General features: G+C 55.3%; 1 protein-coding gene across 4 annotated transcripts; it reads right to left on the minus strand.

Moving 5' to 3' along the window:
* Positions 1-208: 208 nt before the first annotated feature.
* TEF (TEF transcription factor, PAR bZIP family member) lies at positions 209-23,485 on the minus strand. 4 transcript variants are annotated; one of them, XM_045834859.1, is made up of 4 exons: positions 23,302-23,485; positions 9,408-9,725; positions 4,776-4,996; positions 209-3,660 (listed from the first exon to the last, which is right to left on the minus strand). In XM_045834859.1, the coding sequence occupies exons 1-4, from the start codon at positions 23,402-23,404 to the stop codon at positions 3,445-3,447; spliced, it is 858 nt and encodes a 285-aa protein (XP_045690815.1). In that variant the 5' UTR covers positions 23,405-23,485; the 3' UTR covers positions 209-3,444. The 4 variants fall into 4 exon arrangements, with proteins under 4 accessions (XP_045690815.1, XP_045690814.1, XP_045690813.1 ...); XM_045834858.1 differs by lacking the exon at positions 23,302-23,485 and adding an exon at positions 13,841-14,042; XM_045834857.1 differs by lacking the exon at positions 23,302-23,485 and adding an exon at positions 13,327-13,483.
* Positions 23,486-25,433: the final 1,948 nt, after the last annotated feature.

Raw genomic sequence — 25,433 nt, forward strand, 5'->3', positions numbered from 1 at the left:
CCCGGTAAGCAGCGGGGAGAGCAGGCAGGAGGAGCTTCCAGCTGACAGAGGAGGAAACGGAGGCACCGAGTGGTTCGGTTACTTGGCCGAGGGTGCCGGCGAGTGACACAGGGATAACCCTCAGGCTCCCCGGCCAACACGGACACAGAGGAAAGGGGGATCAGATGGGGGGGGGGAGCGAAGAGGACAGAAAAGACGGCCCCACAACTCTCGTCTCAAAATATTTAATTTCGTTTTGAAAAGGTTACATTCCCAGCTTCCCTCCCCGTCACATCACTCCGGCCCACCAGCAGCGACACACTCGCACGCACACACGCACATAAGGCCAATGGGCTACAGTCCGCTTCCGCCCTCGCCAGCTGGGAAGAAGGAATTTTCTCCTTGCCTCCTTTCCCCACAAAGGTGGGAAAGGGGGGCTCACTGGAATGCCGGCTCCCAGGGGAAGACAGGGAGCCCCCACACACTCTATCACATCACATGCACTTAGAAAAATAAAACCAAGTGGTGTTCTGGCATCCCCAACACCCTAAGAGAGCAATATCCACCTGGAAATCCTCTTCACCATTTTCTAGAAAAATTTATTGCACTTAATTAACAGATGCTAAAGGAGCTCTGGGGTGAGGCTCTGCCACGAAAACCAGGGCTCCCAGGGCCCTGGGTGGTGAGCTGCCCAGCATGAGGGGGCCCTCCTCAGCTGGCTCCCGCGCCTGCCACCCCGCTGCAGGCTGGAGGGCTGCAGGAGCTGCCCACCCAGGGCCACAGCAGGGCGATGTCGCTAGGTGCCTTCTCCAACCTCACCCCAGACAGGCAACCCCCCTCCTGGCCAAGGGTAAGAGTTACCCAGGCCCTTCGCAAGGCTGCTGGCCATTGTGAATGCTCTAAGTACCTATCAACAGCTAGATATACATTTACTGTATGTATGATCTTGCAACATTCTAGCTCATTCACAATTTGTCTGTTCAGAGGCTGTAGCAAGGCTGCCATGAAACTGAAGACAGGGCCCTTAGGAAGGGATGGCGCCTCCCAGCCCATCACGAACCCGTGTAAAGCCACTGACGCTGGCTTCTCTGGCCTCCAGTGCTTTTTAGGAGATGTCAAAGATTTGAGCAGAGGAGCCTCAGTCTTTGGCTGCCAGCCCCGAGACGGAGGGGGCCAGGCGGGAGTCTCCCTGACGGAACTCACAGGCGCCAACCCCTCCCCTCCCGCAAGGACCCGACCCCTGGGCCTGGGAAGGAGGCGCACTTCCCTGAGCACTCCTTTCCCCAGCACGGCCACCCCCGTGGACACTTCCCTCCTGTCCCTGCTGGGCCCTGGGCTCAAGGGGCTTTTCTAAAAGAGGCCAGAAGCCACACTCTTTCCCCGTAAGCACTTCGGGAAGGAACCAGACACCCGCTGCCTGGGGGAAGGAAGGGGCGGGCACTGAACAGGCAGAAGGTGCAGGGGTGGGACAAAAGGGGGAGACTTCAGGCCATCGTCCCACTCACGAGGGTCAGAACATGGATGCCACCCGGAAATTAAGTCTCCATCCTTTAAAAAAAAATAAAACAAGACCCACAAGCCATACACTTCTGGCCAAAGAAAACGAAGAGCTTTTAAGCTGGAGGCTCTTCTACCAATAACAAAATGAGGACTGCCCTCTTGGTGGACAGCCAGACCAGAGGGAGAGCGCCCGGGCGGGCGGGCTGCCCGGGCAGGACACTGACATGCCGGATGCAACTGCCCTGTTGTGGTTACAATAGAGTGAAAAGTGTGAACACGGGTTTTATAGAACCACAAAGTAAAAGTCAGGGGCCTGGAGGGAGGCGGTGACCTCCCTTGGCCTCAGGCACCCTGGTCGAGTCCCCTGGAGAGGCGGGTGTGCAGGTCCCCGGAGGGCCGTGGCATTCTCCTGGGGTGCGGTCCGCGGTCAGTGGATGGCTTCCCCAGGTCTTATTATGTTATAAAAGTCTTTGGGGGTCAGAGTCGGGACTTGGAGCTACCACTTTAAATAAAGCCAGTGGTAAGCATGACAAAGCGTGCCCGTCACCTCCGACCCCTCTTAACCACAGGCTGCCTGGCCCTGAGCCAATAAATACACCCATCTTCAGATGCCCCAGCTGGCCACAACGAGCAGAGGGCTCCACGGATTTCTTCGATGAACCTCCCAGGCAGAGCAAAAACACAAGTCCAGGTGGACACAAGAAAAAGCAGCTGTGAGGTAGTGAGGCCACAGCTGCAAGGACCCCTCCACATACCACAGCCGGGTTCGTGTGGGGGGCCCAAGTCTCTGGGGACCAGGCTGAGGGGACTCTCACATGTGTATGTCCAGAGAACCTGCTATTCCACGAGTTGTGCTGCGACCCTGGTGACCGCTGGCCGGGTGTCCTGCCCGGCAGGTCCCCTCTTGGCAGCCTGCACAGGGGAGGGATCCTGAAGCAAGAACTGGGAAGCCCTCTTCTGCTTTCCTCTGGCCTCTGGCCCGGCCCACATCGGAGAGCAGGACAAGACGACACGGAGACACCCCCCAGCTCCCTGTCCGCAGCGAGGGCCGGTTTCCTGGCCACCGTGCAGAAGGCGCCTCCTGCCTCCAGGAAGGTAAGCTTCCTAAACAAGGGGGTTTTCCTTTTAAATTCAAGGTCTGAGATTGGTCACTGGGTGGAAAGAAAGTCTAGTGGGACAAGTGAGACTCAGGCGGCCTCCACAAGTGACCCGGAGAAGAGGCGACGTCAGGGCAGCTCTCTGCACCGTGACCAGGCTCCGAGACCGGCAGGCCTGGGGGCCTCCCCTTCACAGCAGACAAAACGCAGAGACAGCGACCGCCAGCGCCTCCTCCCTGGCTTCCGGGCCCCAGAGTCACGAGAGTAAAGGGGTGTGGGGGCTGTGAACGGTGGGGCGCACTTTCGCTGCAGGCCCCAGACCCCGACCCCACCCAGGCTGGCAGAGCCCCACGCAGGTGGCCTGGCGTCCACGCAGACACGACGGAGGAGCCGGGTGCCTCCCTGCCTCCGAGGGAGATGGAAACGGACGCTTCTCTCAGACCTCCTGGGTCAGGTGAGGGGCCCTGCGACACGGCCTGCCCGGAAACACGCCCTGCTACCTGAGAAGACGTAGGGGCGCCAACGACGGACTCGCTCTGCGGAGACGGAGGCGGAGACTGAGGGGGAGCGGGGGCGCTGTGCTCCGGAGGCCCCTTCCAATTCCGCTGGGACATCCGAGAGCAGAAACTAAGGCTGACGCACCGGTCTGCGCCGATTCTCACGCCCCCGCCAGCGAGCAGGCCGGCTCCCCGGGAAGTCGCCACGTGCGCCGGCCAGGGGATGATGAAGCTCGAACATGACAGCTCCTGGAGCAGGTGCGTCGCCATTTGCCCGTGACGAGTCATGAGTCCCCACACGCGTGCGGGGTGTCAGGGAGCCCCCAGGCAGGGGCCGAGACGCAGGCAGCGCGGCCAGGGCGGGGCTCGGGCTACAAGGGCCCGTACTTGGTCTCGTACTTGGACACGATGGTCTTGCACTTGCCCACCTCCTTGCGCAGCTCGGCCACCTCCGTCCGCAGGGCCGTGTTCTCCTTCTCCAGGAAGGCCGCCCGGATGGTGATCTGGTTCTCCTTCAGGCGCCGGGCGTCCCGGGACCGTTTGGCTGCCACGTTGTTCTTTTTGCGTCTCGTCCAGTACTTTTCATCCTGCGGGGAAGCGTCCTCTGTTGGTCTCTCCCCTTTCCCAACAAGGAAACCCAACCTTTCCCCACCTCCCAGCGCTCCACACCCCCGGCTCCTTCTGCCACTTTGCGGTGCGGAAGGGATGAGAGCTGGGGCGCAGGGAAGGAGGTGCGCGTGCCAAGGACAGCAGGGGCCCTGTCCTCTCCCCAGGGTGAGAAACAAAGCCCTTTGTAGGAGTGGTGGAGTGAGGGGGACTCCGTGTACTGGGAGCCTGCTCTGTGATGCATGCCCCGACACAAAGAAAGCACTGTCACGTTGGTTATGGCTAAGGTCCAGTCCCCTGAGTTCAAATCTTGCCTCAGCCCCTTACTAGCAGAGGAACTGGGTGACTTCCTTAACTTCCCCATGTCTCAGGTCCCTCGTCTTGACAATGAGGGATAGCAGTAACTGCCTCAACAAGTTGTTTGAGGAGTAAATGGACTGATATGTACAGGTGCTTATTACAGTAAGGATTGCATAAAAGTCTACCATTTTCATCGCCATTATTATGAAAGCCTCAGGAACCTCCTGATAGGCAGGCACAGGTACTCCCATTTTACAAACAAGGAACCCAAGGCCCAGCTAGCTCTAGGTGGCAAAGTGAGGCCCGGACAGAGCTCTGCCAGATGCCAAAGCTTGTGTGAAAAGTCCCTCCTGTGAGTTTTCCACAGATGAGAATGGAAAAACTGCAAGATGCTCCTCTCCCTCCCCATCCCAACTCCTATAAAACCATCAGCTTGGAAGCCGTTTGCAGCATAAAACCATCTTCTGCCCTTCAAAGCGAGGACTGCTCAGCTCAGTTCCTGTGACCTAGTGAGCGCTTGCCCAACGGCTGGGCTCAAGCCAGGGAAGCAAGAACATCAACACAGCCACTGGCCAATAAGGAAACAAACTGCAGGGAGTCACGCGGGGCCAAACACCACCCGATTCCCCTTCTTCCTCCCAGCTGGAGCAGGACGTGGGTCTACGCTCTGAACTCACGCCTTCCTAAACCGTGCCGCAGGGAGGGAGGGCCCTCCAGATAAAACCAAACGTGAAGAGCACAGCCCTGCGGCTCTCGGACCAGGGCTGCACCGCCACTTACACGGACACAAGATTACCTTCTGCTCATCGGGGACAAAGACCTTCTTGGCCTTTTTGATCATGGGCTGGGGCTTCAGGTCCTCCTCCGCAAACTTGTGCTTCCGAGGGTTGAAGAGCTCCCCGCCTGGCACGCTGGAGAGGACCAGGTCTGCAGGGTCGGGATTGAAGTTCACGTCTACCTCCACACAGTTGGGGTCGATGGGACTGGGTGTTTCCCTCTCTTTTTCCAGGGAGGATTCTGAAATACACAGAGGCAGGTGGTCCCAAGCAGCCCACCGAGCGGCAGACTCCTGCCGTACACTCAGATGCCTGCCTGGGTCTCGGCGCCGCACGGCCGCCGCCGCCGCCTGCGGGGAAGAAAAGCACACGGCACCAACCCCAAGCCAGACCGGCATGTGTGCTTCAGACCAACAACACACACACAGAAAGAACCCTTCCCTTTAGGAACCAAATGCTGAAAAGGAAACAGAGGCCCTTGAAAAAGACAAGACTTTCTGATTGTTTTTTCCCCCAAGAAATATTAAGCAAAACATTAAATCATTATCCTCCTTAAACTTCCTGTGATTTCAAGCTCTCAGGTAATGAGAAACAGCTGAATCTCTGTGTGAACTGGAATGGGTTAGGGACACAGTCTGAATAATGAAATGGCATCCACTTTTGAGTCTTAAGAGACATACCAGTCACAGTGCTCATTTAGTCTTATAGCTACTCTGAAAGCAAGATGAGTGTTAGGTTTATCTTACAGATGGGGAAACAAAGGCTCAGAGAAAGGACACGGTTTTCCCGGGGTCGCTCAGAAGGTGAATGACTGAACTAAAATTTAAGTCTCTGTCTGGCTGACTCTAAATCCTTTTTCTTCTCTGCCCTACTTGGCTGCCACTTTATAGTGAACATCAGATGACAGGGACTTTCGGAATCCAAAGGTTGTTAGAGATAAGTTATTTTAAAAGCCTACGCCTTTGGCCTACTCATTCAATGCTACTGATAAGAGTACACAAAATATGTAATTACTCAGTCAATAGCTGCTTAGTGAACACCTACTACATGCCAGCTACTGTCCTGGTAAAGGCAAAGCAGTGAACAAAACAAGTAAAAGTCTTGCCTTTGTGGGATGTTACTCCGGTGGGAAGGCTGCCACTATACAAGCTACATTTCAGATATCTACAGAAGCATCAGATGGCCTGCGGACACCGTCGAGGGCACTGCTACGTGCACAGCCGAGCTCTGGCACGTTCCAGGATCAGCCACGGGGGCCGACAGGCCGGAGTGAATGAATGAGAGGGAAGAGGGGTAAAACAGGTGAAGAACGGGGGCCAACCTTGTCCCACAGGGGGCATGTGACCATGGAAGAACTGTGCAGAGTGGGGGAAGCCCTGGCTGGCTAGCTCAGTTGGTTAGAGCATTGTCCCAATACAGGGAGGTTGCAGGTTCAATCTTTGATCAGGGTTTATACAAGAATCAACCAATGAATGCATAGATAAGTGGAACAACAAACTGATGTTTCCCCCCCTTCCTTCTTCTCTCTCTCTAAAGTCAATGAATGAAAACTAAAAAAGGAACTGTGGCAGGGAAGGGAGTGCTACTGGCATCCAGTGGGCAGAAGCCAAGGACGCTGCTAGACATCTTGTAATATGGAGCACAGTCCCTTCTCCAACCCGAACAACAAACTTATCTAGTCCAAATGTCAACAGTATCACCGATTCTGACTTTTACTCTGATACGAGAAAAACCACTGGAGGGCTCTGAGCAGAGGTACGACATGATGAGAGTTAACTTTCCACTGGATAATGCACATCAACTCATTGCATCCTATTAGAGGGAATCAATTACCAAGAGGGCTGAGCGTCGGAGGAATGAATAACCAGGGACCAGTGTGGTCGCTGAGGAATACTGGGGCCGCCAAACTCTACACCCACAGAACGAAGAGTCAAGGCACCAAAGGCTGACGACTGGAGCTCCCACGCCCCGCTGCTGGGAGTGTCGACAGCTACAGCCCTGTCTCACATGGGTAGTATCCATAAAAGCTGAATATATGGTCCTGGCCGGGTGGCTCAGTTGGTTGGAGTGTCATCCCATACACCAAAAAGGGTGCGGGTTTGATTCCCAGTCAGGGCACATACCTGGGTTGTGGATTCGATCCTCAGTTGAGACACGCGGGAGGCAACCAATCTGTCTCTGTCACACACACACACACGCACACACACACACACACCCCAGTAAAAATATCGTTGGATGAGGATTAAAAAGAAGCAGAATGTACGCATGTCCGATGACCCAGCCCTTCTACTCCTAGGTAAATAACCAACCGGAAGGTACCCGTGTGTTTACCAAATGACGTGCATGGAAATGTTCATGGCACTGCTGTGCATAACCCCAGACTAGAAGCACCTCAAATGCCCATCATCTATAGAGCGGATATGTACTATGGTCTGACAGCAGAACACTATTCAGTGATGGAAACGGACAAGCTATGCTACAGGCAACAACATGGATGATTCTCATATACAAAGTGCAGGAAAGAAGCGAGACACAAAAGAACGCATACTACTTATGTCTTTCCTACAGAAGAAACTGAACAATTAAGAGGGAAAATTCTACCTTCATCTCTACCGTGTGTACGATTCTTCAATGCAGATCTTTCTTTATCTGTATGGTGGTTTGTTTTTTTTTGTCACAGGAGTATTCCTTAAGCATGTTCTGTAAATCTATGCTGTTAGTGTAAAGAGACTCTGATGTCCACATAATTTGTGTGTACTATAAAGCTAGCTATAGAGAGCTATAAATGTGAGTATAATCAACACAGTAGTTAAAAAAGAGAACATAATATACAATTCCATTTACAGAATGTTCAATTACAAGCAAAAGGAATCTCTGACAATGGAAGTCAAGATAGTGGTCACCTCTGGGAAGTAATGACTGAATGGGGTCGCAGGGTACTTTGGGGACACCCATAATGTTGCATCTCCTGACACAGATGAGAGTCACACGGGTGGGTACACTTTGGGAACATTCATTGCGTGGTATGCTTATGATATGGCACTGCTGCGTGCCATACTAAATAAGAAGGTTCTTAAAAACACAGTCAAAGGCAAATGTCATCCAGGTGATTTAAGGTAGAAGACGGGCGTGTTTCCCACTCTGCCCTGCCCGCACACAAACCAGCCTTCTAGGGCAACCCAACCAGCACAAAGATGAGCTGCCTTTGAACAAGAGTGTGGCTGCAATCAGCTGGAGCCCCCAGAGCTAACCCACTTACGGGGAAACAACCCAGGGCGGAGGAGCGCGGTAAGGGGCACGACAGGGACCCGGTCAGAAAAACCCAGCATGCGCTGGACTCCATGGGACAAACGGTTCCACTTCTCCAACAAATGAATGGCAAAGAGAAAAAAAGAGTGGACCCCATCGATTACAAGGGATTTAAGGGATTTGAGAGACACAACTGAATGAAATGTGTGTGTCTTGTTTGGGTCCTGACTCAACAAACTGTCAAACAGCAGCATTTATGAGATAACTTTTTGGAAATTTGAATGCTTAAGAATCTATTGTTAAGTTCAGATGTAAACCTGCTATTTTTGTTATTTTTTAAAAGAACTCATAGTTTACATACGTACTGAAATATTTATGGATGAAATATAATATCTAGGATTTGATGGAAAATAATCAGGTGAGGGGGACGGAAGAGATTATAGAAAACAAGATTGATTAAGAATTATGGAAGCTGAGTGATGGTTGCATGGAGGTTCATTATAGTAGTTTATCTTCTGTATTCAAAAACTTGTCCATAATGAAAAGTAACATAAAAAAAACAGAGCATGGGAATTCTCTGGGTGTGGGTGCCCGGGGGCCCTCCAGGAGCCATCACCATCAGCCTGTGCGCCTCTGACGGAGCCTGTACACAGCTTTGCAGAGACCCCTGAAACAGGGACCATGCTTTCTCTGTAAGGTTCTGTCCACAGGCATGAAAACTAACCGAGTGACCGACCGACGGACCACCCAACCCCAGGGGTAAAACAGAACAAAGACAAGAGGATGGAGGAGGAACCCCAAAGGCGCCCTCTTTGTGCCGGTGCCTAAGCAGGACCTGGCTATGGTGTCAGACAGCCCGGGGTTAAGGTGCTGCCCCACCACCAGCTATGTGACCTTGGGCAGGTTACTCAACTTCTGTTTCCTCACCTCTAGCACACAGAGAAAAGTATCAATCTGATAAAGTTCTTGTGTGAGGATTACATGTTAATGCCCAGCACAGAGTAAGTGCTAAATAAATGTTGGCTGGCGTTATCATCATCATCATCGCCTGAGCTTCCCAATAACCTGTGCCCCTGCATGCGGGGGCAGGAGCCACGCTGAGAAAACGCAGAATGGGATTTCTGTCCTGGGAAGCCTTAGACGGGAAGACCACAGTCCGGACCAGCGGCCGCACGCCCGCCAACAGAAAGGCGCCAACACTACTGACATGACTGCTGTTTCTGTCCTCAGCCTCGGGGACTACGCTGGAGGGTGGAGAGCAGAGGGTTCCTCCACACTGCAGGCCCCCCGGGACCTCCCCTGAGAGAGGGGGTCACTGGGTGTGTGGACATTAAGAAGCCTTCGGTGGGAAGTGGACTTCCTTAGTGGGGACAGGAGGCCCTGCCCTAAGGCCCGTCACCAACCTGTGCTGGACACGGTTTCGGAGGGCTGAAAGACGGCGGTGGAAGAGGACGGTGGGGACGCTGTGGAAGAGCTGGCCGACTCCTTCCCTTCCAGCTCGGCCACAGGCAGCAGTAGGTTCTGGGCCAGGTGAGTGGGGCTGGCAGGGATGCCATTCTCCAGCAGGAACTCGTCCAGGTCCATGTACTCCAGGTGGAAAGACTCGCCATCATATGGGATGGTTTTGTCCCAGATGGGCGGCATGAGGGAGGCGGAAACGGCCATGGTACTGGCTGCCGAGGCCTCGTCTTCCTCCAGCTTTTCCTTCCCCTTTTCCTTATCTGCAGACACAAAATCTATGATGAGACACCACATGAGAGAGTAGTTCAATCCTAGGACGGGGGCACTGAGCTTCACGGGGCTAGCCCACCTCTCCGAGTGCTGATCTATCCCATGCATTTCAAGAGCTCCCTGTATTCTCCATTTATAACCCGGTGCTTGACCTAGGCACACTGGTCTCCTTTAGAGACGGCAGCACATCCTCATCCATGCGTGGGCTTCCCAGAATGCTCACCACAAGCTTTAATGTGGTTAATTCAGAATGGGCTGTGGAATTAGCATCTGGAGGAGAGAGGCTACAGGGAGGAAATCGAATTCCTGAGCTTTCCTGATTATCTTTTCCCTGTGATAGGAAAGGAGTAATTCCTCAGGTCAAGGACTTTTGTGTTCTCCTGTGTGGTCCCCGCCAGCTATGCTTCTCCATAGCAACCTAGCCCAAGGCCTGATCCCAGTTCTGCCACCCAGCTGCTGCCATGTGTGACCTCAGCCATGTTATCCAACCTCTCCCAGGCTCAGTGTCATCCACTGTGAATGAGAATAAAGCTTCCTCTTTGGTGCAGACTAAAGATAACACCTGAAAGTGTCTTACAGAGTTCTGGGCAAATGGCAGGCACTCATTACTACCATGTGCTCATGGAACGCAGGGACCGTGTCTGATTCATGGCTAGATCTCAGGGCCGACAGAGAAGCAGGCTGACCGTGGGCCATGGGAAATGTGTACACTGAATGAAGAGCACTAGGCTGGCACACAGACTTCCTTTAAGTTCATTAGCTACAGAGGGTATGGAGCTGTCTTTTCAGGACCTTTCTCAGAGCAATAATTTCAAGGGAAGTCTATCCCTGAGGAAGCAGAGAGGACTGAAAGGCAGGTTTTCAGGCAGGAGGGAAAGGGTGGAGCTGAAGAAGAAATTTTGCTCCCATTCAAAGCAAAACTAATCCGCAGGGACTAGGTCTCACCTCACTGTCTCAGTCTAAAAGTTAGATGCGTGGATACCGGAGAAAGGGCAAATGAGGAAAAACAGACTAGAGAGACATGCGACAAAGTTGAAGGAAATCAAAGTGACAGGGAGGCTAATCGGGGAAGTAGGAGATAAAATCATGACAAGTTCATAATGGGTGTTCAGAATGAGGGAGACAACTTTGAACTCTGGATTCTGAAGTGGAAAAGAGAAATCAAATATGATTACGTTGGAAATAAACCAGTCATGCATGGACTCCCACACCACAGCCAGCCAAAAAGAAGCCCGCTGGTCCAATAAAAATGGGTTAAGAAGGTGGAGGTTTTAACAAACAGAATTTGGTCATGGCTTCTAATACGAATTAGCCTGAATTCTTGCAACTGCCTTCTGTACCAGGCTTTGGTTGAAGTAAGAAAGCAAGCCAAACGGGAAGTAAGAAAGCCAAGTTTTGGGTGGGCTGCATGGGCCAGATGGCCTCACTCTTCTCCTCCCCCCAGATCTTTTAATTTTTTAATTTGTATTTATTGACTTTATAGAGAGAAAGTAGAAGGGGGAGAGAATGAGAAACACCAATTTGTTGTTCCACTTATTTATGCATTCATTGGTTGATTCTTATATGTGCCCCGAGTGGGTGTCGAACCTGCAACCTTGGCATATCAGGACAACACTCTAACCAACTGAGAACACCACCAGGGGCCTCCTCCCCCAGATCTTGACTCCACATTCTGTTCAGGGCCCATGTTGGGTGAGATCATGGGGATCAAAGGAGAGAAGAGAAGAAAGGAGACATAAAAACAGCCACACTGAAGGAGAAGTAAAAATGTTTCAGATTTTACTTGACCTAAGCAGTTAAGGGTATTTTTTAAGAGAGGGGATGGAAAGGAGAAAGAGAGGGAGAGAAACATTAATGTATTGTTGCCTTTCATGCGTCCCCCTACTGGGGACCTGGCCTGCAACCCAGGCGTGTGCCCTGACTGGGAATCGAACTGGCAGCCTTTTGGTCCGGAGGCTGGCACTCAATCCACTGAGCCACACCAGCCTGGGGCAACTAAGGATATTTTTAATCAATGTTTTTGTAAGATGGAATTTTAATTGTAAGAGATAATAAAGAATTAGGCCCATCACTCAGGTCTCAGGGATTAGCATTAGGGGTTCAGACGGTAGAGCACCAGACTGAGAGTTACAAGGCCTCACAATGTGACCTTGAGGAGGCATCCTCCTCTCTGAGCCCCAACTTTCTTCATCTGTGAAGTGGGGCTAACACCCTCTACAGCACTGCTGCGGAAGACCAAATAAAACAAGATTCGTCAAAGTGCTTTGTGAGAACTCTGCTAATGTAAAGGACAATTATTGTTATGGACAGCTTTTATTGGGCAATCTTGAACAAGAACCTGACAGATGTGTACACATGTCCCAGCAGCTTGTCTCAGCCCCAGATCTGGAACAAAGCATCGTCTTGAAAACAAACAAAAGGTTCTGAGCGCAGGAGGTCCTGAAGCAAGAGGAGAAAGCCTGGCTTCACCGGGTATACTGAAGCTATATATAATCCAACCACGACAAGCCATAGGAATGGAAGCCTCAAACACACCCAGGATGGCATTTTTAGAAAGAAAATTAATTCCCCAAGGCAGGTAATTCACCGAAAGCCTACTGCATCCCAAACCCCTACACTACACTGATGGTTCTTGGAATCTCAAAGGTCTCAGATTGAAAGTGTATCTCTGCGCACGGAAGACCACAATAGGTGGCACTCTACTGCTCTCTGAACTTCATGTTGCCAGGCCAAAAAAAAACAAGGCCAAACCTGCTTTCCACATGGGCCCTTGGGACCTTTGTGGCCTAGGAAACAAGATGAAGGCCAGCTCTGCCACGGCGGCCCTCAAAGTCTAGGGTTGGCCCCCCCAAAACCAGGTGAAGGGCCTCAGTGGCATTGCTCTGATCTTCACCCCCCTACCTGCCCTGCCCCACTCTCCATCTCCTCTGACCCCCCTCCCCCGGCTCAGCAGCAACCCCGAGACACACTTCCGAAGAATCTCCAGCGTGCACCTAGTAGTGAGGGTGAAGACAAGGTCCTCCTCCCGGGAGGAGGCAAGGCCAAAAGCAAAGACAATCTGCCTTGTAAATCAGCGCTTCTCAAACTTTAGTGGACTAAGGAATCACGGAGGTGGGGTGCTCCTTAAAACGCAGACTCCTGTCCCACGAGGTGCGGATTCGATAGGCGAAGGGTGGGGCCCGGGAACCAGCGTTCCAAACAAGCATCCCAAGTGATTCGGTGACGCTGTCCCGGGAGAAGGCTCCCTGGAGCGTCATTTAAGTGGCTGTACGACCCCCTTCGGCCTGCTCAATAACCCCTACACCTCGCGCGCGCTCGGGCCGCCCCAAGGAACCTCTCACCGCGACCCCACCCCATCCTCTCCCTTCAAACCCTTCCCCGCCAACGACCATCTGGCCCAGCCTCTCTCAACTCGCCCCTGACCTTCCCCCAACCTTCTTGCCTCACCAACCAGGCCCTCCGTCATCCCGGGTCTCATCCCCCCTTCCGCGGGACCGCTTCACCCAGATCTCCGACCTCCCCAGCCCCGCCCTCAGAAGGCCACGCCCCTGCAAGCCCCGCCCCCAGCGCGCGCGGACCCCCGCTCCTCACCGAGGCGCGCCTCCCGCGGGGGGTTCTCCATCAGCTTCTTCAGAACCAGTGGGAAAGACCCCGGCAGACCCCTTTCCCCAGCTGCGCGCCCAGGCCCCGGGCCTGGCCCCGCCTGCGGCTCCACAGGCGGCTTCTTTCCACCGCCTGTGTCGGACATCGCGCCCCCCCCCCTCCCGCTCTGCTCTGGCGCCTCGCCTGCCCCGCCCGCCCCCCAAGAAGGGCCGGAGCGGTGCGACCCGCCGCAGCTGCCGACACTGGTGGCTACTGCGCAAGCGCCCAACAGCTCCTCCGCCTCCCTCCATCCCTACCCCGCCTGCGGACTTGCTATGTTATATTAATTATTCATGAGGTCAGGCCAGCTTTCCCAGACTGCGGCCTTGGATTGGCCCACCCGGTGAGGAGGGCAGGAGCAGCCTTCCGGACCGGGATTGGTTAGGCTGCAGTGATAAGTGAGACACGTGCAGGGCCAGGTGAGGAGCAACGCCGGAGGCCCCGCCCCATCCACCCGAGTCACCTGATTGGTGCCTGCCGGAGTCTGTGTCATAGGCCCTCTTCTGCGGTAGCTCCTTCCCTGCTACCAGAGATTTCACCTTCGCCTTCTTCTTCATAACCCCCGCTCTCATCCCAGACCACCGCGACCGCTCTCCTTTCCGTCTCATCCCAATCTCTCCACCTTCGGGCCAGGCCACTGAAGGGAGGTGCGCTGGGAGCCGCCGGGAGAGCCTATCAGAGAACGCGTTCGGGATGCAGGGCCCACCCTCCGCAGGTCACATGGAGCCCCAGCCGAGTCTATTCGCGCGGGGAGGGGGGGAGAAGAGGAGGAAAGCGAGGAACAGCCAATAGAGGGCGGGGGCGGGGCCCGGGTCGGTGCACGAGGCTCCGCACGTGCGGGCTTGCGGCGCGGCGGGGCGGGGAGGAAGGGGGGCGGGGAACGGGAGCGGGCGTTTTTGTCCCCGGGACTCTGCCCTGGGTTGTGGTCCCAGGACACTGAGTCGAACCTGCACCCCCATCCCCAGAGGTTGCCTGAGGGCAGGGCGGCGGACGGCGATCTGCTCTTCCCGTAGGGATGGCCCGATCAGGGGCAAGCTTGGCCGCCGCCGAAGGGGGTGTCGGGTTCCTCCCTGATCCCGGGCTTCTGGGGCGGGCGCCGTGGCCAGATACACGCTAGCGTGGAGAGCAGCGTTCTTGAGGCCGGGGCGGGGTGGCGTGGCGTGGACATAAAGGGCCCAGGACCGGGGTACACGCTTTTTGTCCTCCCGCCGACTAGCTGTGACCTTGGGAACGTCCAGTTGCTTCACTTGAGCCTATTTCCTCGTTCATAAAATTAAGGGATTGGACTAGATAATCTCTCAAGTCCTAAACAGCTCTAAATTCGGTTCTTCTCTAGGACCTTGCCCTCCTTTTCCTGGGGACAACCCCCCCCCCAGAAAACCAAACTCGTTTACGCAGGGTACAGATTACACGTTTTGTGGGAGAACCACCTCCTCTCTTAAAATATGAACACTTCTGGGAGTTCCGTGGGACACATAAAAACGTCAAGCGTGAGGGGTGCACAATGGGGGAGACTCGATAGGAAGCTGCCCCTAAACAGCGCCCAGAAATCCGTCCCTCTTCATAGATCAGATTCTGCTCTGCTTTGAACCCAGCCATACAAGACTCTGCCTGCCCGAACTCCCAGAGGGCAGGGACTTCGGTTTGTTTGTCCTGCGTCCTGCCGAACGCTGGCGAGTTGGAAATGGCAGGGCGCAGCCGCGGTTCACCAGGCAGGGGCGTGACAGCGACACCCAGCTAGCTGAGAGTTGTCAGGCTGAGGCCATTAGAATTTTGCCAGGAGCTGAGAAGGAACAAGAAATTGGGTTCCTAGCCCTGGCTGGCATAGCTCAGTGGATTGAGCGCGGGCTGTGAACCAAAGTGTCGCAGGTTCGATTCCCAGTCAGGGTGCATGCCTGGGTTACAGGCCATGACCCCCAGCAACCGCACATTGATGTTTCTCTCTCTACCTTTCTCCCTTCCCTCTCTAAAAATAAATAAATAAATAAAATATTAAAAGAAAGAAAGAAATGGGGTTCTTGCCTAGGCCTGGAAAGGTAGTGGGGCAGAGCAAGGTGATGGGGCAGAGCACGGTGATGGCGTCTGACTCCAAAACTCAAGTTTACTGCCACATGCATTGAACTTCAGTCCCCTTCTGACTTGATCCGTCTAGCCAATTGCTTCCCCTCTCCAGGGCTCCTTTCCTTGTATGTCAAATGGGGACCTATGTCAAGGGTCTACCTAGTGGGTTTTCTGGAGGCCAATGCACATAAATGCGCAATTGCAAACCTGCCAAAAGTGGTAGTTTCCATGACTTTCTAAAACTAAAAAAAATAATAATAAAACTAATGTGTATATGCCCTGGCTGGTGTAGTTCAGTGGATTGAGCACAGGCCTGAGAACCAAAGGATCACGGTTCAATTCCTGGTCAGGGCACTAGCCTGGGTTGCAGGCCAGTTCCCACCAGGGGATGCACGAGAGGCAACCATACACTGATATTTCTCTCCCTCTCTCCTTCCCTTCCCCTCTAAAGATAGATAAATAAAATCTTTAAAAAACAAAACTAATGTGTATAAAACCACTGGCTGGTGTATCCATCATCCTGGAGGCTGGTACTGTGCCCATGTCACTCCCAAGTTAGTGGAAATACGAGATTGTGTACACAGAATCTGTTGTATTGCAGCCCTGGCTGGTGTAGCTCAGTGGATTGAGCGTGGGCTTCGAAGCAAAGGGTCACCAGTTCGATCCCCAGTCTAGGGCACATGCCTGGGTTGCGGGCCAGGTCCCTAGTGGGGGCCAGGTGAGAGGCAACCACACATGTTTCCCTCCCTTCCTCTCTCTCTCTAAAAAAATAAATAAATAAAATCTTAAAAAAGGAGAAATTATTAACATAAATAAATACATTTTTTTAAAAATCTGTTGTGTTGCAGAGTTGTTAGTGGGAATTCTGTATATGGCTAAGATATCTTTAGGTGAAACTGACCTAGAGGTTTTTAGAAACAAATTTTAAAAGACTTAGCAAGGGAGATTAATTCAAACAGTATATGAAGCTTTAAAAAAAAAAAGGCTAGTTTGGTAGTGCAGAGACTGGACTAGAGTCACATGCATATTTTCATGGCTAATATGACGTTGTTGAAGGGAAAAAATCTCAAAGTATTAGAGAAGGATTTACGATAACAGTGGAAGGCTATAGTATTTGTTTACGACAAAGGCGGGATATAGTAAGAGGGAGTAAACATTTTTTAAGCTACAATTATCCAGAGGGAAAATGCTTACTCCGCTCATCACCCAGCCTGGAGCAACTAATGCGCCAGGCAAGTGACAACGGTGAGACGCGAGGCGAGCAGGCCGGGGCTTCAGAAAGTTAGTTTGGATTTGCTTCTCTGCTCGTGACGCTGCCCAGAGCGGGTTTGCCCCCTGGGTAACCCCGGGGCACACGGTGTGTCCCAAACACCGCGGCAGCACTGCAGACATGTTCTCTCTTGTGCCTACTTGCACGCTGGAGGGTTAGCTACGGCGCCGGCTGGCAGCCTCGACAGCACCATCGGGAGGCGGGAGCCACGAGGGTCTAGTCTTCATTCTCCAGCCCACCTGAGAGGAGGCATTGCTGCCGTGCTCTGCTGCCGGCTCCTGTCAGTGAAGTGGGAATAGCAGTGTGGCCTTGCCCCTTCTCTTAGTGGAGAAATAAACGTTGTGAGGAGTGATTAGCTCGTTTCCACAGCGTTTGTGAGCCCTACAAAGAAATAAACTCCATAGCAAGAACACGCTATTATGTGGTTGAGGCTTTAAAGGTATGAAGTGGTACCTTAGTGTTCTTTAGTGACAGGGTTTCAATGCGGCCACTTCTGGAGAAAAGTGTGGTCCTGGGGACAGCTCTGTGGGCTGGGGAGGCAGGGCTGGGTAGAATCCCCCCTCAGACGCTGACCAGCCATGTGGCCTGGGCAAGTGACTTCTCTTGCCTAAGCTTTCGCTATTTTTCTCTCGGAAACAGAGAGGGGTGTGCTGACCCCACACAGTGGGTAGGAGGGTTATGTGTGAGCAGCAGTGTCGCGTGCCCGCCCGGCACGGTGTGGCGTGGTGTGGCCTCTACCCGCCCTGCTTCCGCTCCGGTTGTGTTGGGTCTGGAGTAGAATTATTCGGGGTGTAGGGACAAGGCTGTGTAGTTGCAGGGGGTGGAGGGGCTCTGGAGCCTACGCTGGAGCCTTCTCCAGAGCTGGGCTGGCTTTGAACTCTTTCCTGTTCCAGAAACCTGCTAACCAGTCCAAGTTCAAAACTTAATTCAATTCAAGTGAGCATATGCAGAACAGGTGCCTTTAAGCCATTATCTACCAGTTTGGAGTATTATTATTTAAACTTGAAGTTTAGAAGAGCTAAAACTCCAGTCTGGGGAGCCCTTGGCCAGATACCCCATAATGATCATCTCTTTGGCCACACATGCAGTGTCCAGGAGGACAGGACCATCCCATTTTCCCACTTACTGAGACGTGTGCAGCGAGGCCGGCGTGCGTGAAGCCGGGGCGAGGCTAGGCTCCCTGGAGCTCCAACAGAGCCCAGTCGTCTGTGTGCTTTGCCAATACCAGTTGCAGGAGAGTATACAAAGCTTTGTTCAGGGTAGTAACTCAGTAAGTATTTGCTGGCTCATTTGTTGTTGGTGCTGGTAGGAGGGTTAACAAAACCTTTCAGAGCCAAGTCATACACGTTTGGAACGTGCTAACGTTAAATAGCCGTCACCGTGTTTCACACTCAAACCTAGAACAACAAACATGGCAGGTGCCCTGGCACTAGCTGGACCGACCGCTGCCTGCCTTCAGGCCCACATGCCTGTGGGCTGGGCTGTGTACCTTGGTCTCAGTGCGTTCTAGGGTACAAGTGGTGGGTGGAGGCTCTTCGCTACCTCCCGTGCATCTCTTCGGTATTCTCCAGAGTACTGGTTTCCTGTTCCACTTGCGTTTTGCCTACTCCCAGGATCCCGACTGATTACAGCGAGCTGCCCCAAGAGGGCCATTTCCAGAGAGAAGCCCTCAGCTCCAGTCTCTGCCACCTCAACAGCCACTGCCTGGTGGCCAGGGACCCCCCTGTGCAAGCCCTGCTGGTGGCGCAGTGGTAGGGTGTGGGCTCTGGAGCCGGACCATTTGGGTCAGGTTCCTGCTTCACGTACTTCCTAGCTGTGTGGCTTCAGGCGAGTTACTTAACCTCTCTGTGCCTGAGTGTCAGAAGTAAAATAGTCCATTCAGGCACACGGCTGAGAGCAACACTTGGTGTATAGCAAGTGCTCGATTGAAATGAACTCTTACTGTAATTCCATCTTGAACTGTTCTGGGACTACCTCATTCCTCCTCACCCGCCACCGTCATGACGTCATGAGAATACTGTGGTCTCCCAACCTGTGCAGCAGGGAGAGGGCAGGCTCACTCCCTCAGGGCCCTGTGGGCTCTCCCTGGTCCGTGTCTCTCCAACCTCACCTCTTCCTTCTCTCCCCTTGCTCACCTTCTGCAGCCACAGTGGCCTTTTATTGCTCAGACACGTGAGTCTTTCCTGCCCTAGGGAAGGCCTTTGCAGGTGCTCTTCCCTCAGCCTGAAAGTTCTGGGTGAAAGTGCGGACCTTCCCTGGTCTAAGTCTCTCCGACCTCACCTCTTCCTCACCCTCCAGGCCTCAAGTTTTGAATGTCACCCCCTCGGAGAGGTTGGCCCTGCCTCCCAATTGCCTACTGTCTGTCTTTTCCCATGGAGTGCAGACGCCAGGCCATGCACGCATGTGTCACTCACTCCAAGCCACCAGGGGAGTGTAGCAAATGTTCAGTGAGCAAGTGATGACCAAGCAAAGGATGACTGAAGAGGTCCTGCCCTGGGTCCGGGTTTCGGAGGCCCTGGGGTCCTGGGGGCAGGGTCGGGCCTGGAAGCAGGCGGAGCCGGGCGGGGACCCCTGACAACTCTGAGCCTCGTCTGTAGCACGGATAATCCCACTGCCCCTGCAAAGCCATCTCACAGGCAGTGCTGCCAAAGCCCTCAGCACAGCCCCCAGCTCAAAGTCAGGAACAGCGGCCTCTCAACTCAGGATGCATTCCTTCAGCGGCCCGGCCTTGGCTCGGGGCCTGTCACGCTGCAGAGCCCTCTGGAAGGGGCACTCCCGGACACTGCCATCAGTTTCCGGCACCTGGTGAGAATGAACTTCTCACGTGTCTCTGGCTGGTGACAGCGGACAGGTAGAGGAGGCAGCCGAGCCCTAAGGTGGAGCAAGGAGAGAGGCTGGCCCATGTGGTGGCCCTGAGGGTGGCCAGTCCTCCTCATTTAGAAGGTGGCGGTGAGGGGCCGCGGCTCCCAGCGCACAGAAGGCCCCCTCCCTCCACCTGGCTTCCCGGGAAGGGTACTCCAAGAAAGGACGCCCCAGGCTGGGCGTGGAGGCGACCTCCCTGAGGCTAACCTCAGGACAGCACGGGCTGTGCCGAGTCCACCCTCCGGGGCCATTTAGTTCAATGCCCCGAGAGAAGGCTACCCCGGCCCCTCACACGCGCCACTGCCTCTGTCCCAGAAAGTCCCCTCGACACCCGGCCTGTTAGCGTTCCGCGCTTCCCCGGCCAGGCCCGCGGGGCTGTCCGGTCTGGTGCGGGGCTGACGGCCCCCGAGAGCTCAGCGCGCACTTCCGAGGAGACACACAAACTCGCAACCAACGACGTTCGGTTGCTTTAGGGAACACCCACAGGAAGGAGGGAGAAGGAGGGAGAAGGAGGGGACGCGGGTCAGACTGCGCGTGTGACGTCAGCGGAAGGAGCGTCACGCCAGGCCCAGCCGCGCTTCGCCTTCGCGGAGAAGAAGACGCTTCACGGTCTGCGCATGCGCTCACGTGGGACAGCGCCTCCGTCCCCGCAACAAGCCCGCGAGGCGGTACCCTTTATCTCACTTTTTACAGATTAGTGATGGAGAGAGAGAGCTATACCTAGGACACCCTACCGGGTGCGCCACTGATGAGTCTAGTGAGGAGCTTTCCGAGGGGGGGAACCCGACCTGGCCAGCTCAAAGTGAAGGCCACGTGCAAACTCTGAGTGTGTTTCATGCTATATGGCTGCTTGGAGCCACCAAAGCTCTCGGAAAGTTGGGGGGCCGGCCTCCAAGCACAGCCAAGCCCCTGTGGGGTGAGGGCAGGAAGGGGTATCAAGAAGAGGTTTAGAGAAGAGATCCAGAAGCTGGAGAAGAAAGTAGCCGAGAGTGAGCAGTCCGAAACAGAATCGTCTTCTGGGAGACAGTCCTGGGGAGAAAGGGCGGGAGTGGAAACAGGATGAGTCATCCCTGGGGACTGGGGCTCAGAGACAGAGGGGAAGTCGAGTCAGATGTGGATTTCTCTGCCTCCCAGGAAAGCTGGCCAAACCGGTGGCCCAGAGCGAGGGGCTGCCGGGTGGCTGTCGTCATCTGAAGCCCTGGGAGGCTGCAGCCTGGTCAGCTCTGCTAGACAACACCCGCTTAACTAGGGGCGGGCAAGAGGTGGGGGTCTCCCTGTGCAGGCTGGGCTGGGAGACAAGTGGGAAAGGGAGACACCCCAAGGTCAAGATGCTCAGGGAGCATCTTTGAACTGGAAAATGCAATGAGAGGCCGCAGGGAGCACAATCTCGCGAGAGCACACTTGGAGTTTCTCACACTCCACACGCCGTCCTCTGAATCTCCCTCACGCTGGACCCAGGAGATGCTCTGCACGTGACCTAGACATGTGTGGAGGCAGCCGGTGGGCTGGAGAGAATGGGGAGTTTGCAGGCAGGTCTCGGTCCCTGGTGAGCCACCTGTTCTCATTACGCCAGAGCGAAGGGCAAGAAAGAGACCCTGAGGGCAACTGTTCGGGGGGCAGGGGGCACCTCCGCTGTCTCCCTCCCACCGGGGTCCCAGCCGGAGTGGGGAACCCAGGGAGAGGAGCTCCTTTAAGAACGTTAGAGTACTTGCTGCATGACTGCCAGAAATTCTAGTTCTGTGGGGTGTGTGTACTCTCTCTGCACCGAGATACATGCTTTTCAGGCAGATACTTTTATTTGTGAAAGACTGGGAGAGTCTGGGAGCTTTGGAGGCGGGGGCTGCAGGCTGGGGCAGTGCTGTGAGTGAGGTCTTGGTGGGTGCTCTGGCCTGTCCATGTGTCTACCCATTGGCGTCTGTCAGCCCCATGGGGCCGCATGCTTCTGACTCTCAGTGAGCTACCGCGTGGAGGGGTGATGGGAGGCAGCCTGAGATGCTGGTGCACAGCCCTTGACCAGCCCAGCCGTACAGACCAACTGATCCTCAGTCAGAGCTCGCCAACTCTTAGCAAAGCCCCGTCCAGGACCTTCGGCCAGTCCTCTCGGCGCTGGGCCCGGACTGCGCCCATCCGTCGTGAGTGATGGGGATTTTCCGGCTGTCACAAGGCTCTGTGGACCAGCTGGGAACCAGCGACCAGCAGCTGCTGCCACACTTCAAGGGCCTTGTTATCCTCATGGGCAGAGGAGCGGCGCCCTGAATTGCCCCGAAAACCCTTCCCTGCCCGGCGGGGAGCTGTCCCTGCAAGCTGCCAGCAGCCTGGCCGCTCCCTGTGCATGCACTGGGCCATCCTGCACACCCCACCTTCCCTGGGTGCCTGGGCCAAGAAGGGAGCCCCCTACCTCTAGCTGCCGGAAGGACTTCGGCTTCACCTACCCACACGGCTGTTCAGAGATGGCAAGAAAAAGTCAGCTGTGACTCCCCCGCCAGGCCGAGCTGAGGGTGTCCCGAGGAGATGGGCTTCTCCTGGTGAGCAGCTGGGGTCCTGAGTGCGAGGGGGCACAGGAGCTCCCGTGATGCCTGCCTCCGGGGCGGCCCGGCTGCCCCGGCAGGAACCTCAGGGTGCGGCCTGAGGAGCCTGGGCCTGGAGCTCCGTGAGACCCTGGGACCCACCTCTCCTTCCCAGCAGGGTCTCCATGGAGCAGAGCCCACTGCCCCTCTTTCCCTGAGCCTGGCTCCCCGCGGGGCGACAGGGAGAGAGGGCACGGGCTGTGGTGGCTGTGGTGTCTGTCCTCAGGCCCCAGAGTTTGGGAGCGAGCTGAGAGTACTGCGGGACAAAGTCCTGTGGCGACAACCAGGGCTACGTGGCGATGAGACACATCAGTCACCCGCACAGCGGGATGAGGGAGAGGCCTGAGAAAGGTGCCCTGAGGGGACGCACCGGGCATCCGAGTCAGACTCAGGCAGCAGAGGACAGCAGGGCTCCTTTAAGACATCTGGGGAGTTGGAGCAGTGAGGACCTGGGTGTGAGTCCCTGACATCTTAGAACAGAGGAGATGGGGAGAACCCTGAGCAGGGGGACCCCAAAGCTAGCCACGGCCTTGGGTTGCTCAGGCAGGAGCTGGGAGACACCTGGTGCTGGCAGCCGGCTCTGCCCCTCGGTCCACGCCCTCCTCTCCAGGCTCCGTCGCCCCGTGTTTGCCCGTGGTATCCTAGGAACCCGGGCTGCCAGCCTGTGCTCCTGTTACATAACAGCTTCCCTCCCATCCATGGGTGCAGCCCTCCAGCAGGCAGGAGCTGAAGCAGGCACACAGAAGAAAGCATGTTCTCCAGACGGCTGCCCAAACCCACAGTCTCTGCCTGTGCTCTGCCACCGTGCACAGGGAGGGGACTGAATAAGCAATCTGCGTCCAGGACATTCTCTCAGCGGAGCTCTCTGGTCCTGCCCTTGTTCCACGTGAGCACAGCACCTGTCAGTGGTGTGGCCACACGCTGGCCGTGGCTCCCCCAAGCCAGCAGGCTGAGGGGGCAGTTCCGGAGTTGCAGCGGCACTCCCCACCTCCTCTCCCTCTGCACCCCAGCCCTTCCTCCCGCTCAGGAAGGGACCAAGGACAGACCCCTGCTGGGGACCCCCTCTCTAGCTTGGAAATGCCTGTCCTGCCACTGTGCCTGTGGCTGCCCCCAAACCCTTGGGCACCTGGGCAGCCAGCCAGTGCAGGCCACCTCCGTTCCTACCTGTCCTCTTCTCTGGCCAAGGCAGAGAGTGCTCCAGCAGGGATTTGAGAACCTCAGGCATGTCCATGGCAGGGGCCACTCCGATCCGGTCGCAGCTCGACATGGCCTGGCAGGAGGAGCTTGATCTGGGAGTTTAGAAGCAGCTGGAGAGGCAGGAGCTGGCCCGGGAGCCACAGGCTCTGGAGGCGGGCGGGGCGGGAGCCGGAGGCAGCCAATGGGCAGCACGGACCCCGGCCCGCCCGTCCACCCCCAGCTCGGCCACCTGCCAGCTCAGGCTGCAGCCAGGCCTTCCCTTCCCCGCCGCCTGGCAGGGCAGGCCTGGCCCTGTGCCAGCTGCAACACGTGGAGCCACTGCACCAATCATCTGACGGAAAGCCTGTGCTGTTATCTAACTTTGCAAAGGGAAGTTCTCCCCCAGGCTGGGAGCCGTGACCAGGGCCTGCCAGGTGAGAACAGGGAGCCGGCTCCATGCCCACAACGAGTGTGCACCGCACCGTCAGGCACACCCCGCCGAGGAGCCCTGGCGCAGTCAAGAGCAGGGCCTGCTGAGGGAACCAGCTGGGGCGGGGGCTCGAGACCCTGGCACTGCGGGCAGCTCAGCACAAAGGATAAGCTCTGTGTTCGCACATACAGGCACGTGAAGGCACCACACACAGTGTCACCTGCGGGCGCGTGAACCTCCAAGGGCTGTGTGTGTGTTTCCGTGCTGGTGCACATGTGCCTTGCAAGGTGCACGGGTGTGCATGGGGCATGCATAACTGGGGCTTTCTACCATCTGCAGAGCCTGAAGTCTGCTCTCTCTCTCTCTCTCTCTTTAAAGGTTTTATTTATTTATGTTTAGAGAGGGGAAGGGAGGAAGAAAGAGAGGGAGAGAAACATCAATGTGTGGTTGCCTCTCACGCGCCCCCCACTGGGGACCTGGCCTGTAACCCAGGCATGCACCTCAACTGGGAATCGAACCGGCGACCCCCTGGGTTCGCAGGCCTGTGCTCAATACACTGAGACACACCAGCCAGGGCTGAAGTCTGTTCTCTTAAAGGAAGGGACAAAACCTGCAGCCCGGGGTCCCTCTGGTCTTCCCGGGAGGGAAGCAGTGGCGGGCGCCAGCAGGCAGGTGCTGGGAGGCCAGGTGGAGCAGGCACTCCTGAAAGGGGCCAGCTCTGTGACCTGCCTCAGGCTTGTCTCGGGTGAGGTCCTGCTTCCCAGGCCACCCCAGGGACCTCGGTGAATACTGGCCTCTGTAGTTCCCCTGCCACCCGAAAGTGCGGCCGAAGCCAAAGTTCTGTGTGTCACCTTCCACTGAAGACCAGCATCAGACTCGGCCAGCGGGTCGGCAGCTCTCCATCATGCCGTGCACTGATGCGGGATCTCGGACCAGCTGGGCAGCTCTTCCGGGTCTCCGGCCCGAAACTACTGAGTGTTGTGACCCAAACTGCTGAACGCTGTGACAGCCCTCAGCTCCAGTCCCGTGTCTCTGCCGCTGCAGGCTGGATGCTGCCAGCAGGAGCTTCCTTTGCTGCCGCAGGCTCTGCGCAGTCCTTCGCTGCTCCCCACAATCCCCTTTGTGCATGGAATCAAACGTGCTCCAGGCACCTCTCCGGCACCTTCCGAACAGCTCTCGCCTTGTCTTCTACTTACCCCCTTCTCTCCCTAGTGGCCCCCCTCCCAAAACCATGTTCTTTTCCCAAATTAAAATTAATTTCAATTTTTTGAATACAGAAAAACAGTATATGGCTCAAAGCTCAAAATTTTTGATAAAGGCATTCTTTCGAAATGTCATTTCTAAGCCCTGGCTGGGTTACTCCGTTGGTTAGAGCATCATCCCAATATGCCAAGGTTGAGGGTTCGATCCCTGGTCAGGGAGCATACAAGAATCAACCGATGAATGAATAAGTAAGTGGAACAACAAATAGATGTTTTTCCTTCCTTTCCTCTTTCTCTAAAATCAAAAACAATTTTAAAAGGAAGTACATATGGAAACTCATTTTTTAAAAATGAGATATTGTATTTCTCCTTCCAGCACCCTTTGCCTCTGTGACCCTGGGCAAATGAGGATGTGGCGGGCCTGGTCTGCAGGCTGGGGAGACCAAGGCTGAGCTGGTACCTTAACCACTCCTTGGCCCAAGAGCCCT

Source organism: Phyllostomus hastatus, unplaced genomic scaffold (assembly GCF_019186645.2).
Source record: "Phyllostomus hastatus isolate PE091 unplaced genomic scaffold, TTU_PhHast_1.1 phas_contig_198, whole genome shotgun sequence".
Taxonomy (NCBI): Eukaryota; Metazoa; Chordata; class Mammalia; order Chiroptera; family Phyllostomidae; genus Phyllostomus; species Phyllostomus hastatus.